Source organism: Bombina bombina, chromosome 11, assembly GCF_027579735.1.
Source record: "Bombina bombina isolate aBomBom1 chromosome 11, aBomBom1.pri, whole genome shotgun sequence".
Classification (NCBI taxonomy): domain Eukaryota; kingdom Metazoa; phylum Chordata; class Amphibia; order Anura; family Bombinatoridae; genus Bombina; species Bombina bombina.
The window spans coordinates 62,894,774-62,916,967 of NC_069509.1; the positions used below are offsets into that span (position 1 = coordinate 62,894,774).

The 22,194-nt window shown below is 37.1% G+C and overlaps 1 protein-coding gene across 1 annotated transcript in view; it reads right to left on the minus strand.

Moving 5' to 3' along the window:
• Positions 1–22,194, minus strand: part of LOC128641669 (uncharacterized) — a 129,055-nt gene that overhangs the window by 65,708 nt on the left and 41,153 nt on the right. Inside the window, exons 65-70 of the mRNA XM_053694202.1 lie at positions 19,050–19,282; positions 18,839–18,924; positions 16,419–16,546; positions 11,542–11,682; positions 4,726–4,925; positions 3,605–3,696 (exon numbers count right to left, since the gene is read on the minus strand). Coding sequence (XP_053550177.1) covers positions 3,605–3,696; positions 4,726–4,925; positions 11,542–11,682; positions 16,419–16,546; positions 18,839–18,924; positions 19,050–19,282 — 880 coding nt within the window. The remainder of the gene's footprint in view (positions 1–3,604; positions 3,697–4,725; positions 4,926–11,541; positions 11,683–16,418; positions 16,547–18,838; positions 18,925–19,049; positions 19,283–22,194) is intronic.

A 22,194-nucleotide genomic window follows, 5' to 3' on the forward strand; every position in this document is an offset into this window, starting at 1 on the left:
TTAGCGCTCTCTCCAGTGCGCAAAAGGTAAGTATTATGATACAGGTGAACTTTTTCACCTGTAGTTTTTTAACATTTATATTTGTTTAATGAGAACCAAAGTAATTGTTTAACAAATATTCAGTATTTGTTTGGTTTTAAATTAAATGAATACCAAATAGTGCAGCCAAGGAATATTCGGGGGAAACAAATTTGGAAGAATTAATTTTTTTGCAGCTGCACATCTCTATCAACCACTAAATGTTTAAAAGTCATTTAGCTGTCAATTTGATAGCGCAGTTTACAAGGTTTTGCAAGTCTCTTTTGCTGCTGGTGCTTTTAGGTAACCAATCAGATCAATTTCACAAAACTTAAAATATGATGGAGGCACTCCAATATAACTGGAGAGAGTATAACATAAACATTTTTGTTTTATTTTCCTTAAACTGAAATTCAATCCTAGCGTTTGCCCACGGCATATCGTTGTTTTGCTTGAGAGGTGACGTTTTCACCTCTTAGCCAATAGCCATGCGGTAAATCCGGCTTGGTGCCCTTGGGAGACGGATTTACCTCATGGATATTGGCTAAGAGGTGAAAACGTCACCTCTTAGCAAAAAAATTTTTTTTTGCTGTGGGCTTCCTTAGCAGCTAAGAACGGTGATCAATTAAAACTAATAAAGGAGCTTTCTACATAAAGTATCTTATACTTCATGAATGAAAGTTCCCTTTTTTTGTTTCAATAGTCAATCCTAGCTTTTCCAAAACGCTACGATTGACTTTCATTTTAATTATACAGTTTACATGCAAACTAACACCTAGATTACGAGTTTTGCGGTAACAGGGGTGCGGTGCTAACTTGCACATTATTCTCACCGCTCACTTTCCTACAGCGCTGGTATTACTGGTTTTTACAAACCCGGCGTTAAAAGACAAAAATTGAGCGTAGAGCAAAATTTAGCTCTAAATATCACTTCAATACCAGCGCTGCTTAAGTCAGCTGTGAGCTGGTGTAACATGCTCGTGCACGATTTCCCCATAGGAATCAACGGGGAGAGCCGGCTGAAAAAAAAGTCTAACACCTGCAAAAAAGCAGCGTATAACTCAGTAACGCAGCCCCATTGATTCCTATGGGGAAATAAAATCTATGTTTACACCTAACACCCTAACATGAACCCTGAGTCTAAACACCCCTAATCTTACACTTATTAACCCCTAATCTACCGCCCCCGACATCGCTGACACCTACATTATATTTATTAACCCCTAATCTGCCGCTCCGGACACCACCGCCACCTACATTATACTTATGAAACCCTAATCTACTGCCCCCAACATCACCGCCACATACATTATATTTATTAACCCCTAATCTGCCGCCCCAATGTCGCCACCACCTACCTACACTTATTAACCCCTAATCTGCCGCCCCCAACGTCACCGCCACTATACTAAATGTATTAACCCCTAAACCTAAGTCTAACCCTAACACCCCCTAACTTAAATATAATTTACAAAAATCTAAATAAAATTACTATTAACTAAATTATTCCTATTTAAAACTAAATACTTACCTATAAAATAAACCCTAAGATAGCTACAATATAGCTAATAGTTACATTGTATCTAGCTTAGGGTTTATTTTTATTTTACAGGCAAGTTTGTATTTATTTTAACTAGGTAGAATAGTTATTAAATAGTTATTAACTATTTAATAACTACCTAGCTAAAATAAATACAAAAGTACCTGTAAAATAAAACCTAACCCAAGTTACAATAACACCTAACACTACACTATAATTAAATAAATTAACTACATTAACTACAATTACCTAAATTAAATTAGCTAAAGTACAAAAAAAACAAACACAAAATTACAGAAAATAATAAACAAATTACAGATATTTAAACTAATTACACCTAATCAAAATAAAATAATGCCCCCCCCCCCCCAAAATAAAAAAAAACATAAACTAAACTACCAATAGCCCTTAAAAGGGCCTTTTGCGGGGCATTGCCCCAAAGTAATCGGCTCTTTTACCTGTAAAAAAAAATACAAACAACCCCCCAACAGTAAAACCCACCACCCACACAACCAACCCCCCAAACTATTGATAGTTTAGTTTATGCTAGTTTTTTTTATCTTGATAGGGCTATTAGATTAGGTGTAATTATTTTAAAGATATGTAAATTTGTTTATTATTTTCTGTAATTTAGTGTTTGTTTGTTTTTTATACTTTAGCTAATTTAATTGATTTAATTGTATTTAATGTATGGAATTTATTTAATTATAGTGTAGTGTTAGGTGTTATTGTAACTTAGGTTAGGTTTTATTTTACAGGTACTTTTGTATTTATTTTAGCTAGGTAGTTATTAAATAGTTAATAACTATTTAATAACTATTCTACCTAGTTAAAATAAATACAAACTTGCCTGTAAAATGAAAATAAACCCTAAGCTAGATACAATGTAACTATTAGTTATATTGTAGCTAGCTTTGGGTTTATTTTATAGGTAAGTGTTTAGTTTTAAATAGGAATAATGTAGGTAAGGATAGTAATTTTATTTAGATTTATTTTAATTATATTTAAGTTAGGGGGTGTCAGGGTTAGGGTTAGACTTAGGTTTAGGGGTTAATACATTTAGTATAGTGGGGCGGCAGATTAGGGGTTAATAATATTTAACTAGTGTTTGCGATGCGGGAGTGCGGCGGTTTAGGGGTTAATATGTTTATTATAGTGGCGGCAATGTCCGAAGTGGCAGATTAGTGGTTAACATTTTTATTATAGTGTTTGTGATGCAGGGGGCCTCGGTTTATGGGTTAATAGGTAGTTTATGGGTGTTAGTGTACTTTTTAGCACTTTAGTTATGAGTTTTGTGTTACAGCGTTGTACCATAAAACTCATAACTACTGACTTTCAAATGCGGTCGGAATCTTGGCGGTAGAGGGTGTACCGCTCACTTTTTGGCCTCCCAGGACAGACTCGTAATACCGGCGCTATGGAAGTCCCATAGAAAAAGGGGTTTACAAAGTTTACTTAAGTCGTTTTGCTGTAAGGCCAAAAAAGTGTGCAGTGCCCCTAAACCTGCAAGACTTGTAATACCAGCGGTAGTGAAAAAGCAGCGTTAGGACCTGTTAACGCTGCTTTTTCACCTAACGCAAAACTCGTAATCTACCCGTAAATGTTGAGCATACAAATGGAAAAAAATAAAACAAAAACATTCCACTGTTCCTTAATTATCAACATTTATTTTTATTAGTATCCTTTGTTGAGGAGCATACCTAGGTAGTCTAAGCAGCTTGCGTATATCTGCAGCACTATGTTGCAGAAGTTTTGTATCAATGCTTTTAACAATGGTACTCACTTTTGAGCACTAGATGGAGCAGTGTTTGCAAAAAATTTTAAGTTAAACCACTGGCGTATAGATATGCGAACTTAGGTATGATCTATAACAAAGAATACCAAGAGAACAAAAAAAAATTGGTATTAGAAGTAAATTTATTTTTTTAAATTTTACATTCTGAGTGAATCATCAAAGAAAAAATGTTGGTTTCATGTCTCTTTAAGAGCTGAGAACTATGCCTGGTTTTCTTGCTAAAAGGTAAACATAAGTGTTATGAAACAAACCTGAGTTTAGTAAATATGTCTTGAAAACATCATAAATATCTTGCAGAGTGCTGGTAGTATAATTGCTGTAGTGTATAGTCAGGGTTTTTACTCTGAAAAGAAACAAAAATATCAGTAAAATGATTTGTGACAATATCGGTCATTAGACCGTTGCTTATTAACCTACTACACCAACTCTTAAATGGTGTTTTTATATCCTGCATTTGTATGACCGTGGTGATTGACAGCCCCTGTTAGCGTGTGATTGGCCATGCATGGGGTGGAGTTGCACAAGCGGGGGCTTGTGCAATGAAATATGCGTGTAGCATATTGCTGCCCACTAGCCACAATGCCAGGCAGATAAGGGCAGAGATGTCCACCCTTTTCCACCCAACCTTTGATAAATGGACCCTTTGGACTGAGATTCGAAAAACGGAAATGGAACGTGTTAAGTACCTAAATGAAAATGAAAAAACATCTGCGGATAATAAAAATGGCTTACGTGATTGTGTCAGCATTAACAACAGCTCATTGGCAGCTATTAATATGCAGGTAATTTACAGATGATAGATTGTGATCAACTATTTGCTATAACAAATTACAACGTGAGTTTTGGATTACAACATTTCTTTAAAGGAACATGAAACCCATATTTTTTTCTTTCATGATTTAAAAAGAGCATGCTATTTTAAACAACGTTCTAATTTACTTCTATTAGCTAATTTGCTTCATTCTCTTGATATACATTGCTGAAAAGCATATCTAGATATGCTCAGTAGCTGCTGATTGGTTGCTGCACATAGATGCCTCGTGTGGTTGGCTCATCCATATGCATTGCTATTTCTTCAACAAAGCATATCTAAAGAATTCAGCAAATTAGAAAATAGAAGTAAATTGGAATATTGTTTAAAATTGTATTCTCTACTTGAATCATTAAATAATTTTTTGGGGTTTAGTGTCCCTTTAAAGTATCTTCAGGAGTAGAATGCATTGACACTTACTTATAAGCATGACTGGCTCCTTAGTGGACTGTTAAATTCCTTGCAAGTTATGTTACATTATGTCCCTTATAACTATAAATTATAAATAATTATATTAAAAAGCAGTAATGACATGTATAAAATATTCTTAAGGTTACTTACAGGTTCATGTAGAAAGTGCAATTTGCATTTATAACTTGTGGAACATTCAGCTGGGCCTTCGTTAATAAAGGTAGGTAATCAGTAAGACGATAGTTAAGCCATTTACTTTGCTCATTAGAACTGAGAGAACCTGTTGCATTCACAAAATTTTGCCAGACAGCTGTGAAAAGAGTCTTTCGAATCTCATCGCTCTTATTAACCTAAATATAAGTCCAGAAGGAAATATTATTCAAAGTAAAACAAAAAATACAGGTAGGTTTTTTAAAAATTAAAATACACTTTTGTAAATGTGATCTGATACAGGGTAATAGGAACCTACTAATTAATGTGTAAAACAGTGCCTATGTAAAGTGTAAATCATGTAAAATAAAGAAGAGTTAGATTAAACACAGACAACACATATATACTCACACACATATCCAGGCACACACATACAGACACACATACATAAATAGACACATAAACGTATACATTTAAACACACATAAACACATACATACACATATGCATCCCCACGCTCACACACTAACCCCTATACCTACACAACACATACACCCACACTCACCCCCACATACAAACATACACCCACACCCCCCACATACAAACATACACCCACACTAAACTCCGCACAAACACACACATAATAACGCACTCAAAATTGACGCAACAAATAAAAAAAATATTCTTCTATAAAACTGTCAACTCCAATATATACAAAAAATAGAAAATATGAAAACCATTAAGAAGAAATAAAATAAAAAGAGACAATCATGTTAGCTTAGAAATAGCGATACATGATTACGAGACAAGATGGTTCACAAGGTCAAGTGAGTCTTTATGAATTACGCATGATAGGCAGAGGGGTAGTTAAAAAACGCCTCTAGAATGCCTTGGATCGCCCACAGCGAGCATCTCAACACATTTACATAAACCATTTTGCTTGGATATTTCCTAGGTGTAGCGGTTGTAATTATTGTTTTTTTACATGGCTAGTGGTTCTTGTTTGATGTATAAGATACCAGGTATTGAGCACTTTGCACAGCTTTAGATATTGAATGGACATAGAATCCTAAATTTATGTTTCATAATTCAAATATAAAATGCAATTTTAAATAACTATCCAGTTTACTTCTATTATCTAATTTGCTTAATTCTCTTGGTATCTTTTGCTAAAACAATATCTACTCTACACTCTTGAAAATATTTTACACATAATAAGGGAGGGAAAGAGCTGTTTGGGAGGGATCAGGGGGTGGGAGGGTAATCTCTACACTACAGTTACATTTAAAGGGACAGTCAAGTCCAAAAAATGATTTCATGATTTAAATAGGGAATGCAATTTTAAACAACTTCCCAATTTACTTTTATCACCAATTTTGCTTTGTTCTCTTGGTATTCTTAGTTGAAAGCTAAACCCAGGAGGTTCATATGCAAATTTCTTAGACCTTGAAGACTGCCTCTAATCTGAATGCATTTTGACCACTAGAGGGCATTAGTTCATGTGTTTCATATAGATAACATTGAGCTCATGCACGTAAAGAGACCTAGGAGTGAGCACTGATTGGCTAAAATGCAAGTCTGTCAAAGGAACTAAAATAAGAGGGCAGTCAGCAGAAGCTTAGATACAGGGTAATTATAGAGGTAAAAGGTGTATTATTATAACTGTGTTGGTTATGGAAAACTGGGGAATGGGTAATAAAGGGATTACCTTTCTTTTTAAACAACTAAAATTCTGGTGTTGACTGTCCCTTTAACCTTACAAGCTTCCTTATTAACCCCTTCACAAGTGTGATGCACAGCTGCAATTAGCAGCCTTCTAATTACGGAAAAGCAATGGCAAAGCTATTTCTGAACAAAGGAGATTTGTGGATACATTTAGCCAACAATCAGCAAGTGCTACACAGGGCTGAACCAAAAATGGGCTGTATTTTAACCCCTTAATGACCACAGCACTTTTCCATTTTCTGTCCGTTTGGGACCAAGGCTATTTTTACATTTCTGCGGTGTTTGTGTTTAGCTGTAATTTTCCTCTTACTCATTTACTGTACCCACACATATTATATACCGTTTTTCTCGCCATTAAATGGACTTTCTAAAGATACCATTATTTTCATCATATCTTATCATTTACTATAAAAAAAAATATAAAATATGAGGAAAAAATCGAAAAAAACACACTTTTTCTAACTTTGACCCCCAAAATCTGTTACATATCTACAACCACCAAAAAACACCCATGCTAAATAGTTTCAAAATTTTATCCTGAGTTTAGAAATACCCAATGTTTACATGTTCTTTGCTTTTTTTGTAACTTATAGGGCCATAAATACAAGTAGCACTTTGCTATTTCCAAACCATTTTTTTTCAAAATTAGTGCTAGTTACATTAGAACACTAATATCTTTCAGGAATCTCTGAATATCCATTGACATGTATATATTTTTTTTTAGTAGACAACCCAAAGTATTGATCTAGGCCCATTTTGGTATATTTCATGCCACCATTTTACCGCCAAATGCGATCAAATACAAAAAATCGTTCACTTTTTTACAAATGTTTTACAAACTTTTGGTTTCTCACTGAAATTATTTGCAAACCGCTTGTGCAATTATGGCATAAATGGTTGTAAATTCTTCTCTGGGATCCCCTTTGTTCAGAAATAGCAGACATATATGGCTTTAGCATTGCTTTTTGGTAATTAGAAGGCCGCTAAATGCCACTGCGCACCACACGTGTATTATGCCCAGCAATGAAGGGGTTAATTAGGGAGCATGTAGGGAGCATTTTGGGGTAATTTTAGCTTTAGTGTAGTGTAGTAGACAACCCCAACTATTGATCTAGGCCCATTTTGGTATATTTCATGCCACCATTTCACCGCCAAATGCAATCAAATAAAAAAAAAACGTTAACTTTTTCACAATTTTAGGTTTCTCACTGAAATCATTTACAAACAGCTTATGCAATTATGGCACAAATGGTTGTAAATGTTTCTCTGGGATCCCCTTTGTTCAGAAATAGCAGACATATATGGCTTTGGCGATGCTTTTTGGTAATTAGAAGGCCGCTAAATGCTGCTGCGCATCACGCGTGTATTATGTCTAGCAGTGAAGGGGTTAATTATGTAGCTTGTAGGGAACTTGCAGGGTTAATTTTAGCTTTAGTGTAGAGCTCAGCCTCCCACCTGAAACATCAGACCCCCTGATGCCTCCCAAATAGCTCTCTTCCCTCCCCCACCCCACAATTGTCCCCGCCATCTTAAGTACTGGCAGAAACTCTGCCAGTACTAAAATAAAAGGTATATTTGGGCTTTTTTGAGTTTTTTTTTTAGCATATTTACATATGCTGCTGTGTAGGATCCCCCCTTAGCCCCCAACCTCACAGATCCCCCACCAAACAGCTCTCTAACCCTCCCCCTCTGCCTTAATGGGCGCCATCTTGGGTACTGGCAGCTGTCTGCCAGTACCCAGTTTAGAACAAAAATGTGCTTTTTTTTAAGAAAAATCCCTTTTTTCTGTAGTGTAGCTCCCCCCACACCCAAGAACAACCCCCCACCCCTCCAAGATCCCTTTTACTGAAGTTTTTTTTTTTTTTAATTTTTCCCTTTTCCCCCACAGTTACAATCTCATTTTCTGTAGAATAGCGGTTCCCATCTGCTCCCGCCCCGTGCACGCGCCCGCCCGCCACCCTCTGTGCACGCGCGCGCAGCTCCGGCCCCGATCCCGCCCCCCTCCACCTTATACGGCCCATCGATGGCCGCCCACCCGCCTCCCAAGTCAGCTCCCACCCACCAACGTTACCGGCCACCGATGTCCGGTGCAGAGAGGGCCACAGAGTGGCTCTCTCTGCATCGGATGGCCATGCAGGGTTATTGCAGGATGCCTCCATATCGAGGCATCACTGCAATAACCGGAAAGCAGCTGGAAGCGAGCAGGATCGCTTCCAGCTGCTTTCCACACCGAGGACGTGCAGGGTACGTTCTCAGGCATTAACTGCCTTTTTTTTGAGGACGTACCCTGCACGTCCTTGGTCGTTAAGGGGTTAAGCTTACATTCCTGCTTTTCAAATGAAGATAGCAAGAGAATAAAGAAACATTGATAATAGGAGTAAATTAGAAACTTGCTTAAAATTGTGTGCTCTATCTGAACCATGAAAGAAAAAAAATAGTTTTTTGTGTCCCTTTAACCCCTTAACGACCAAGGACGTGCAGGGTACGTCCTCAAAAAAAAGGCAGTTAATGCCTGAGAACGTACCCTGCACGTCCTCGGTGTGGAAAGCAGCTGGAAGCGACCCTGCTCGCTTCCAGCTGCTTTCCGGTTATTGCAGTGATGCCTCGATATGGAGGCATCCTGCAATAACCCTGCATGGCCATCCGATGCAGAGAGAGCCACTCTGTGGCCCTCTCTGCACCGGACATCGGTGGCCGGTAACGTTGGTGGGTGGGAGCTGACTTGGGAGGCGGGTGGGCGGCCATCGATGGGCCGTATAAGGTGGAGGGGGGCGGGATCGGGGCCGGAGCTGACGGGGGCGCGCACGGGCGCGCGCGCGTGCACAGAGGGTGGCGGGCGGCGCGTGCACGGGGCGGGAGCGGGTGGGAACCGCTATACTACAGAAAATGAGATTGTAACTGTGGGGGAAAAGGGAAAAATTTAAAAAAAAATAAACTTCAGTAAAAGGGATCTTGGAGGGGTGGGGGGTTGTTCTTGGGTGTGGGGGGAGCTACACTACAGAAAAAGGGATTTTTCTTAAAAAAAAAGCACATTTTTGTTCTAAACTGGGTACTGGCAGACAGCTGCCAGTACCCAAGATGGCGCCCATTAAGGCAGAGGGGGAGGGTTAGAGAGCTGTTTGGTGCGGGATCTGTGAGGTTGGGGGCTAAGGGGGGATCCTACACAGCAGCATATGTAAATATGCTAAAAAAAAAAACTCAAAAAAGCCCAAATATACCTTTTATTTTAGTACTGGCAGAGTTTCTGCCAGTACTTAAGATGGCGGGACAATTGTGGGGTGGGGGAGGGAAGAGAGCTATTTGGGAGGCATCAGGGGGTCTGATGTTTCAGGTGGGAGGCTGAGCTCTACACTAAAGCTAAAATTAACCCTGCAAGTTCCCTACAAGCTACATAATTAACCCCTTCACTGCTAGACATAATACACGCGTGATGCGCAGCAGCATTTAGCGGCCTTCTAATTACCAAAAAGCATCGCCAAAGCCATATATGTCTGCTATTTCTGAACAAAGGGGATCCCAGAGAAACATTTACAACCATTTGTGCCATAATTGCATAAGCTGTTTGTAAATGATTTCAGTGAGAAACCTAAAATTGTGAAAAAGTTAACGTTTTTTTTTTTATTTGATTGCATTTGGCGGTGAAATGGTGGCATGAAATATACCAAAATGGGCCTAGATCAATAGTTGGGGTTGTCTACTACACTACACTAAAGCTAAAATTACCCCAAAATGCTCCCTACATGCTCCCTAATTAACCCCTTCATTGCTGGGCATAATACACGTGTGGTGCGCAGTGGCATTTAGCGGCCTTCTAATTACCAAAAAGCAATGCTAAAGCCATATATGTCTGCTATTTCTGAACAAAGGGGATCCCAGAGAAGAATTTACAACCATTTATGCCATAATTGCACAAGCGGTTTGCAAATAATTTCAGTGAGAAACCAAAAGTTTGTAAAACATTTGTAAAAAAGTGAACGATTTTTTGTATTTGATCGCATTTGGCGGTAAAATGGTGGCATGAAATATACCAAAATGGGCCTAGATCAATACTTTGGGTTGTCTACTAAAAAAAAATATATACATGTCAATGGATATTCAGAGATTCCTGAAAGATATTAGTGTTCTAATGTAACTAGCACTAATTTTGAAAAAAAAATGGTTTGGAAATAGCAAAGTGCTACTTGTATTTATGGCCCTATAAGTTACAAAAAAAGCAAAGAACATGTAAACATTTGGTATTTCTAAACTCAGGATAAAATTTTGAAACTATTTAGCATGGGTGTTTTTTGGTGGTTGTAGATATGTAACAGATTTTGGGGGTCAAAGTTAGAAAAAATGTGTTTTTTTCGACTTTTTCCTCATATTTTATATTTTTTTTTATAGTAAATGATAAGATATGATGAAAATAATGGTATCTTTAGAAAGTCCATTTAATGGCGAGAAAAACGGTATATAATATGTGTGGGTACAGTAAATGAGTAAGAGGAAAATTACAGCTAAACACAAACACCGCAGAAATGTAAAAATAGCCTTGGTCCCAAACGGACAGAAAATGGAAAAGTGCTGTGGTCATTAAGGGGTTAATGACTTCAATGGGAGCAGAAAGTGTGCGCTCCTACCACAATGCAGCTAATACTAAAGGAAAACCTGATTCCTTTATGAACAGCCATTCATGAACAGCCATTTTACATACATAAAGCCCTGCTTGAAAGCCATAACACATTGCAGCTCATGAGCGGAACCTGGTCTTTGATTGGCAGCTACATGTGTATGCCACTTCTGATTGGCTCACCACCCATGTCTTTCCAAGGAGGTGCAATATGTTTTTGTTCATGAGCAAGATTTTATCTATGTATTTACATAAAAGCTGGGGAGGTAATTGTTTGCGACTCACCCACAATGGGACTTTAGCTATGTGTTTAACTCCTCATAAATCTAACAAGATATACTAAAGAATTAGAATGTCCCTTTATCTATTTTAATTGCCACATTTCTGTGAGCTATCTTGATAGGATACCTTTAAAAAACAGATATTTTTATTACAAGATGAAAATTGAACAGTTAGATATTTCCTTTATAAATGTTTACTCACCATAATATACTCCAGACCATCTAATACTTCTCCCAATTTAGTTATATTAGTATAGCTTGATAGCAAAACTGCCCACAAACTGCTGCTTTCATTAGACTGTAGATAATTAATCAGATCATGTGACGGCAATGTGCTTAGTTTCTGAAAGGCAAGAAATTACATGAGTTAAATTCATTTAGTTAATTTTGTGTAAAAGATAAAATTCAAATTAATTTTAAATCCATTGGAATACCCCTCAATAACCTGCTTAGTAGAAGTTTTTCAAATGTTATGATGCAGAACAACACCTTTACTTTGCATGTGGAAAATGTAGCAACAGCTTTAAGTCTATCAGAAAACACTATGGGGCCCATTTTTTAAAGTGCGGACAAACATGATACGATGTAGCGTATCATGTCAGCCGCACATCGATAAATGCCAACAGCATACGCTGTCGGCATTTATCATTGCACAAGCAGATCTTGTGAACTGCTTGTGCAATACCGACCCCTGCATATTCGGCCACTAGCAGGGGGTGTCAATCGGATTGAAGACCGCAGCCCCAGAGGCAGCGGACAAGTTATGGAGCAGCGGTCTTTAGATCGCTGCTTCATAACTGCGGTTTCCAGCGAGCCTGAAGGCTCACGTGGGAACAAGGGCCATTCGGCCTTTGTTAAATCTTCCTCTATGTAGAAGATTTTTGTATGATTTTTGGAGTTTTCAAATGCAGCTCTCTTCACATTTTGAAAAGCTAGTGTGACCTTGGGGCATATTTATCAAGCTCCGAATGGAGCTTGATGCCCCGTGTTTCTGGCGAGCCTGCAGACTCGCCAGAAACAGCAGTTATGAAGCAGCGGTCACAAAGACCGCTGCTCAATAACCTGTCTGCCTGCTCTGAGCAGGCGGACAGACATCGCCGGAAATCAACCCGATCGGGTTGATTGACACCCCCTGCTGGCAGCCTATTGGCCGCGAATCTGCAGGGGGCGGCGTTGCTGAATACGGAGAGCGTATTGTTCGCCGTATTCAGCGAAGTCTGTCGGACCTGATCCGCACTGTCAGATCAGGTCCGACAGACCTTGATAAATAGAGGCCCTTATCTTACTTGTTTGCAAAGCTTTTTATTTGTTTGTTTCTAGTTAAAATTTTCACACATACTCATTTCACTTGTTAATAAATTTGTTTTTGTTTTATGAACAAGTTAATAGTATTGATTATATTATACTTTTAAACAAAAAAACTTCTACACAAGTTAAAGTGACATCATACTCCATATGAAAAAGGAATGTTGGCGGCGCGAGGCAGCCAACAGAATGTTTGCCACGCGTGCAGCCAAAAGAATTCACCTGGATGCAGCGAAACCAGGTGGTTTCTGAAAACGGCAAAGTGGTGAAAGAATCCAGTTTCATTTTCGGAATCCATTGGGAATGCAGTGAAGGCAAAAGGAGCATTAAAAAAAAAAAACACCTTAACCGCACGCAATAAGAATTAAAAAAAAAAAGTCCCGCCCGCAATAAGTATTAAAAAAAAAAATCTAAGCGCCCGCAATAAGTATTTAAAAAGAAAACCTAACCGCCCGTACTAAGTATTAAGAAAAAAATAAACTAACCGCCCACACGAAGTATTAAGAAAAACAAACTACCTAATAAAATTATTAACCCCTAAATCTGCAAACCCCAACATCGCAACCTACCTAATACATCTATTAACCCCTATACCGCTAACCCCCACAACGCATTAAACCTAATTTACCTACAGTATCAACTCCTACACCGCCAACCCCCACAACGCAAAAAAATAATTTAATGACTAAGCCCCCTAACCTAACCCCCTAAATTAACCCTTTAATTACAATAAAAATAAACTACATTACTATAAAAAATACAAAAAAAAATACATTAGATTAATCTAACATTACAGAAAATAAAAAAAGGCTAAAATTACAAAAATAATACATTATCTAAAATAAAAAAAATTAAACCTAATCCCTATAAAAATAAAAAAACCCTAATCTAATGCTAAACTACCAATAGCCCTTAAAAGGGCTTTTTGTAGGGCATTGCCCTAAGTTAAACACCTCTTTTACATTAAAAATAAACAAAGTCCCCCCTAACAGTAAAACCCCCCAAAATAAAAAAAGCTAACACTAAAAAAACATAAACTATCCATTGCCCTGAAAAGGGCATTTGTATGGGCATTGCCCTTAAAAGGGCATTTAGCTCTTTTTAAAAAGCCCCAAAAAACCTAAGTTAAAAAATAAAAATTTTTACAAAAATTTAAATAAAAAACTAACACTAAAGCCCCAAATAGGTACTCATGGTTTCAGAAGTCTGGCGGAGATGGTCTTCTTCCAGGCAGGTCGATCATCTTCATCCACAGCGAAGGCGGCGCGGAGCAGAGGTCCAGAGCGGTCTTACCAGATTTGAACAGCCAATAGGATTTTAGTAGCTTTAATCCTATTGGCTGTTTTGAAAATTCAGCCAATAGAAATGTAAGGTACCCCTAATTGATTGCGATACCATGCATTCTTTCTTCAGTATACCTCAGACGATCGGATGAAGAGGAGCCTCCATATTGCCGCTGCCGAGAACCCCCTCCGCCGCCGAGGATTGCCACATCTGGGAAGACCGCTCCGAACCTCCGCTGTGGATGAAGATGATGGACCCGCCTTGAAGAGGACCTCCACCGGACTTCTGAAACCGTGAGTACCTATTTGGGGCTTTGGTGTTAGTTTTTTTTTTTAATTTTTGGGGGGGTTTATTTTTTAACTTAGGGTTTTTTGGGGCTTTCTTATAAGAGCTAAATGCCCTTTTAAGGGCAGTGAAAAAGAGCTAAATGTCCTTTTAAGGGCAATGCCCATACAAATGCCCTTTTCAGGGCAAAGGGTAGTTTAGGTTTTTTTTAGTGCTATTTTTTTTATTTTGGTGGGTGAGGGGTTTTACTGTTAGTTAGTTATTTTTAACGTAAAAGAGCTGTTTAACTTAGGGCAATGCCCTACAAAAAGCCCTTTTAAGGATAATTTAGCATTAGATTAGGGTTTTTTTTTTTATTTTGGGGGGGTATTTTCATAGGGATTAGGTTTAATTTTTTTATTTTGGATTGTTTATTTTTTTCTGCAGTTCTATTTTTTATTTTTTGTATTTACAACATATAGACTGCCCTCTGGGCAGGCTTACCAACTAGTATGAAATAAAACCTTTTTAAATTTCAACTGATATAGCAGTATCTGTTGTGCATTTTCTACTAATGTTTATTAGCTGATAGGTACTTCCTACTAAACCCCAATCATTTTTAGCAGGAAGTACCTACCAACCAATGAGCATTAACAGAAAGTAGCAGGATGTGCCCATCATCCAATGAGAATTAGCAGGAACTATACAACTTATACCGCTGAATTAGTTGCAGTGCAAATTTTGTTTTAAAAAACATTTTAACATTTTGTTTTGAATATGGAAATGTAAATTTTTGATAGTTATGGATAAAAATGTAAATCATAAAATTACTCAAAATAATAAGAAAATGTTTATTGATATTTTGGTATAAAAAAAATCTGGATTTAGAAACATTAGGTAGACCTCAATGTTAAATTAATTAAATTATTCTGATAGAGCATGCAATTTTAAGCAACTTTCTAAATCCCCTATTATCAAATTTTCTTCGTTCTCTTGGTATCTTTATTTAAAAAAACAGGAATGTAAGCTTACAAGCCATTCCATTTTTGGTTTAGCACCTTGGGTAGCGCTTTCTGATTGGTGGGTACATTTAGCCACCAATAGCAAGCTGTACCCAGGTGCTGAACCAAAGATGGTCCGGCTTGTAACCTTTACATTCCTGCTTTTTCAAATAAAGATATAAAGAGAACAAATAAAAATGGATAATAGGAGTAAATTAGAAAGTTGCTTAAAATTGCATGCTGTGAGCCCCATGTACTGAGAGGTGGGCGGATAGCTTCTCAACTTGCAAAGCTGTCTGCCTGCCTTTGCTACATATGGGCAGCGGATCTGTTCGTCCACTGGCCCGTTTGTATCATTACACACTAATCACAGTGTGTAATTCCCGCCCCTTCATTATGACTGAAGGGGCTGTCAATCACTGAGAGCGAGCTCTCTGATTTTCCCTCTCCACCTCAGAGGGGGCATAGGGTGTAAAAAGCAGAGGTCTTCGTACATGGAGCCCTGTATCTTAATCATGAAAGAAACAAATTGTGTTCAATATCCCTTTAATCAGCTATCATGTTTTTCTTTTGCTTCAGATAAATTTTTTTTTGCTTCCATGGATGTCTGTGCAAATTGCTGCAAAGGTGCTGAAACTGCAGTCACAGCTTCAGCTACATAAATGGAACCTATAGTAATTATAGATCTATGTAAAATGTCAGTTCAATAGTAAACTGCAGTATTGGGGGGGAAAATGGTGATTCATGAAAAAAATTCCTGTTAAAATTGTAATATTGAAAATGCTTAATCTGTATAGAGAAAAAAAAACTTTGCAATATTGTACAGGTGCAAATCTCCAAAAACAGAATTAAAAAATCCAGAATTATTCAATTTTCACCACCAGTAAATCCAAATCTTCTCTGCCTGTGTCTTTGGTTTGGTTTTTGTGTACAAAATGCAGATGCTAGTCGATAGGCTCGATTTATGAACTGTCGAGTGGACATGATTGGCTATAGCGAATCATGTCTGCTGGACATCGCTGCGCATTTATTATTGCACAAGCATTTAACCAGAAATGCAAGGCAATGCCGCCCCCTGCTCACTGGCGGGCAATCGGCCGCTAGCAGGGTCTGTCAAACATCACGATCATATCGGGAGGAATTCAATCCGCCACCTAAAAGGTGCTCACGACCGCGGCTTCTTCACTTTCGTTTCGGGTTCCTACAAATGGTTAAATAACCTTACCTCTTGGAGCTTTGTTTCAGGAATTATAGAAACCAGATCTGTGGCACTCAGTAAGGTTGAGAATTTCAGGAAGTATTTGGTAATAAAATCTTGAAGATTTCCAGTTGTGTCACATTTGAGTTTAGATTCTGCACAACAACAAAAAAATACAAGTGAGTGATGGTTAAATTAAAAATACATTTTACTCATGGTAAAAAATTTGCTTTGATTCACAATTTTGTTAACAACTACATCAGTTAAGTTATGTTATTTTGAGTCTAAGAACGATAAAAAAAAAAATAATGTAAGATCTACACAGGTTAGGAAACCTTTTGGTTCTGTAGCTTTTAAATTAATAACCTAATACTAGCACAAGTGGACTGCAGATCAATCTATTAGATAACTTAAGGGCCACGTTAAAATATAAAAACAAAAAGATAATATATTTCCTAAAACTGTCCATTAAGACAGGACTCATTTTATGTAAGGTTGAAGGTACCTATCTATCTTCTGTTCTTCCCTTCAGAATGATCATTTGAGATGTGGTCACCTTGTTTGCCCACTCACCAGAAGTCCGCAAATCATGCATTTTTGTAGGTCCCCTTTTTCCTGGGGCCACAAAAACTATGGAGCACATTCTTAGTTCTTCTTTTGCCCAGGGGCTACAAAATCTAGTGAAAGTGACTCCAGTTGGCCAAAGCTGTTCTAGAGCATTTCCCTAAATATAATTTCTTAGCTATTAATGTTTGAAGAAAATAAACAATCTTCTTCTCTGCTTTAAAAAAATGGTATACTGTATTCCTAATAATGCCCCCTTCTTAAAGGGACAGTAAACACTGTGTAATTACAAGACATTTTTGTTGTGCTGCTACATAATACCATATCAGCCAAGTCTTAACATTTTTAAAACAAATTAACATCCTTTTTTATGACAATTGTAATTTCAATAGCCAAATTCCACCCACCATTTGCCTTATTTGGAGGAGCCAATCTGGGCTTTAGTCTGCAGACAACAAGGCTAGCTGCTGTCATAAAGTTAGTAAAGAGTGCATTTATTGCAGTTGTTATCTGACAAAGCCAATCAGGGACATATATGTAGCAGTGTTAGCCTTGAGAAGTCAGCAGGTGCATTACATGTTCTGAGAATTAGAAACTGACTAATTTTCAGAGCTAAATTACATAAAAGGGGCAAAATAAATAACTTAAAGCTGTTTCATTATGCATAACTAAACATTTTATATCATAGGTAGTTGTAAACATATGCTCAAATACATTAATTACATTTGATCCATTTAGACTATTTGAGAGTGCCTTATTTTTGTATATACTGTGCTGTCCTGTATATGTTAAAAACGTATTTTTATGTGACACTTTATATATATGATTGTCTTTTAGGGCCTGATATTCAAAACCTTGACGATCAGGTGACATATTCTAAGAAGTCTTGTAGGTACAAAAATTAGAAACACAGATTTTAACTTGAGAGATGTTTATGTTGCTATGTAATGTTCTTTACGTGAAACAGTGACATTACAATACAAGGTCTAAAAAAAAATTACAAAGTTTTATGTGATTTCTTTGAATGCCGGCGAGGTTTTGAATATCAGGCCCTTAGAGGTTGAACAACCGTTATATATGATTTTTTGGTTTTATTGTTATTTGTATTTATATGTATTAAAAATTATGGTGCACCATTTATAAAACTGCCTACGTAGTTTTGGGAGCCGTTTTGGTGCAGGCTCGCTCATGCAAGCAGCCTGCAACTGAAAGTTGGGCTGCTGTTTCTTAACATGTCCACAACCTCAGAGGTTGTAAATGTGAGACAACCCAGACAACCAATCACGCACTACCAGGAGACGGATCTTCATAAATGTGGGCCTATGTTCTATTGATCATAGATTGCTCAGGACACTTGAGAGGGTGAGATAGTTTGAATATTTAATTGCCTTACTGTGTACAATTTATATAAAGTACTCTTTTAATTAATGAATCACTGCATATACAGTTCTTAATTTTGATAAATCCACTTTTTTGCCACTCAATTTCAATTAGAACTCACCTCTCAAACAGCTAAAGTAAGTATAATTGAGACAGAAATGTATGTACATACACATTTAAACACATACATATATATTTTAAATTTGCTGCCTATCGCTACACAATTTACCCCCTTCGCTGTGCTAGGTTCTGTGCCGTGTATGACAGCATTAGAACGAGGCTCCATTTGGAGCCAATGGAAGCGTATTCGCATTGCGCCTAACTTGTAATAACAACGCAAATTTGCGTGTGCTGGTATTACTGAGTGGAGCGCAGACATCGCACTTGCGAATGTGCAAGTTTGCACTCCTCTCATATTCTGTCTCTAGGTATTTTATTTCTGCAGGTCTCACTTATCTTGCCAAATGTAAACTGGTGAGCGCTTATTGAATAAAGTGACTTACCATTATGGTATACTAACAGATATTTGTATGTTGCATTTTGGTTGGCCAAAGTTAGTTTTTCATATCTGCCATTCAAAGACTTCACTCTGTAAGAAATGAGAGTGTGGATGACTTGAAAGAAATATATACTGTACATTAGTTTGTATTTATACTCAAGTACATTGTTACACATAGCAGCATAGTAAAGCTCTTAATAAGAGATGCTCCTTACATTCCTTCTGCAGTTTCACAGGAAATATTTTTAGGAAGATCGATAATGTCAGATTCTATTATTTCCTGTACAAATGTTTCTACTAGAATATTGAAGACCTCCAGCCACAGCGACACATTTTTCAGACTCCACTCTTGCTTGAGGACCACTATAGAGTTGGATAAAATCAATCTTTTGGTTGTGTTGCTTAGGACATCTTCCAGAGAACATGAGTTTAATCCAAGATTCAAGATCTAGTAAGAAAAATATAGATTTTAAGGCCCAAGGTCATGGTACCCAATGCAGTAAGCTTAAAACGTTAAAGGGGCAGTAAACCTACAAAATATTGCTATATAATTCTGCATATAGTGCAGAATTATATAACATTATCTTAGCGCAAACTTTATGCAACATAATATTGCAGCTAAAATTTGATTATAAAAGAGGGTTTTTCAGACTGCCGCTCTTGCTCTACTTAGCGGGTCTGGTTTTCCCCCTGAGCGCATCTGGTCATCTGTCTAGTCACAGCCCGGCCTGATCGTGCCATTACACTCAATGTAGCTCGCTACTGCTCGGTCTGATAGCGGGAGTGAGCTACATTGAGTGTAATGGCGCGATCGGGCCGGGCTCTGACTAGACAGTTGCCCAGATGCGCTCAGGGGCAAAACCAGCTCAGTAGAGCAAGAGCGGCGGTCTGAAAAATCCTCTTTTATAATCAAATTTTAGCTGCAATATTATGTTGCATAAAGTTTGCGCTAAGATAACGTTATATAATTGTGCACTATGTGCAGAATTATATAGCAATATTTTGTAGGTTTACTGCCCCTTTAAAGGGACATTAAACCCATGATTTAGATAGAGCATGCAATTTTAAACAACTTTCTAATTTACGTCTATTATTTAATTTGCTTCATTCTCTTGCTATCCTTTGCTGAAAAGCATATATAGATAGGCTCAGTAGCTGCTGATAGATGCCTCGTGTGATTGGCTCACCCTTGTACATTGCTATTTCTTCAACAACAGATATCTAAAGAATGAAGCAAATAAGATAATAGAAGTAAATTGGAATGTTGGAATTTGAGTTTAGTGTCCCTTTAAAAATAAACAACAGTATAACTGATTTATCTTAAAAAATTGTAAAAGTGACATTAAATACATTTTTATACATGCATATTTTATATCAACAATTAAATACTACATTTTAAATGATTTACACACAAAATAAATGTTTTATAATAATTTAAAGCAGACATGCTCAAACTTGGCCCTCCAGAGGTTTTGGAACTACATTTCCCATGATGCTCAGCCAGCTGATATTACCTTGTATATAAATCTCTGCAGACTGCCCCCTTATCTCAGTTCTTTTGACAGACTTACATTTTATTCAATATTTCCACGGGAGTGAGAACAGCTCTGTCTAGCTGTGAAAAACTGTCAAAATGCACTGAGATAAGAGGTGGCCTTCGAGGTCTTAGAAATTAACACATGAGCCTACCTAGGTTTAGCTTTCAACAAAGAATACAAAGAGAAGCAAATTTGATGATAAAAGTAAACTGGAAAGTTGTTTAAAATTGCATGCCCTATCTGAATAATAAACTTTAATTTTGACTAGACTGTCCCTATAGATTAAGAGGTAAACCCTTATAAAAAAAATAAAGCTGTGTGGTGGAATTCATGGTCCTAGTCTTCTTTGCTGTGAGGGTATTTTATGATCCAATTACTGGAAAATGTTGCAGGGCCAGGAACCCTTTTATTGTCAGCTATATACAGTGCAGACACCTTGTGCATTTGCCCTTTACACCTACTTCCGGAGCACCAAGGAAAATGTTTAGACTGTTTTTATTATTTATTTCCTAGGTTGTGAAAATAAAATGCCCCTATACAATATGAGCTGTTCTTCTGATTTTAAAGAGCCAGTAAAGTAAAAATTAAACTTTTATGATTCAGACAGAACATACAATTTATAACCAACTTTCCAATTTAATTCCATTATCAAATTTGCTTTTTTCTCTTGGTCACTTTTGTTGAAAAACATAACTAGGTAGGCTCAGGACCAGCAATGCAATATTGGTGGCTATTCACATATATGTCTCTTGTCATTGGCTCACCTGGTTTATTCAGCTGGCTCCCAGTAATACATTGTTGCCCCTGAGCCTACCTACTGTAGGTTTCCTCTTCAACAAAAAATATCGAAATAACAAAGCAAATTTGATAATAGAATTCAATTAAGTTCTTTAAAATTGCACATTCTCCAGGGATCGTGAAAGTTTAATTTTGACTTTACTTATCCTTTAATTTTCACTAATGAAACATTTAAAAGAGGCTTCTTTTGGAAATATATTTTCTCTTATAACATTTTTATCTTGGTATGTAAACACTGATATATTATTTATTACAACCCTACTTCATTTTCTGGATTAATTTTGTAAACTTGTTATATGCTGTAAACTATTCAGTTTGCACCATTGTTAGTGATATCTTTCTTAAAGGGTCCGGAAACCCACATTTTTTCTTTCATGACTCGGATAGATCACACAATCTTAAACAAGTTTCCAATTTACTTTTATTATCAATTTTGCTTGATTTGTTTAGTATCCTTTATTGAAGAAGTACAATGCACTTCTCGGGAGCTAGCTGAACACCTCATTAAGCCAATAAAAAAAGGTATATATGTGCAGACACCGCGTTAGACCTAAAGCACAAAACACAATCTCGTTACGCATATTTTACATTCCTGTGTTCTTCACGTAGAAATTTTTAAAATTTGTATTACTAAATATATATTTTTATATACAGTATATCTAATAATGTTATAGTAAAATAGATATCTATACGTATATATCTATAGGATTAGATATAAAGGAATAAGTATATACAGATATTTAGGAATATATATTTACTATAAAAAATAACATGTTCTTATATTGAAGGACATTGGAATGTAAAATATTAAGAACTCCTGTCAGGTTAGCACGTGAGTGTTTTTTTCTTCTGCGCTCTCTATTGAAGTCTATAAGGAGATACGTTACTGCGTTTGCAATATCGCTAGCACCTTTGGTTAGCACACATCAGGTTTTGCTTGAGTGCAAACTTCTTACTTTCCACTTGCAATACGCGCGCTACTTGACACAAGCAAAAATGCTTACTTCTAGCAGAGTTTGCACTC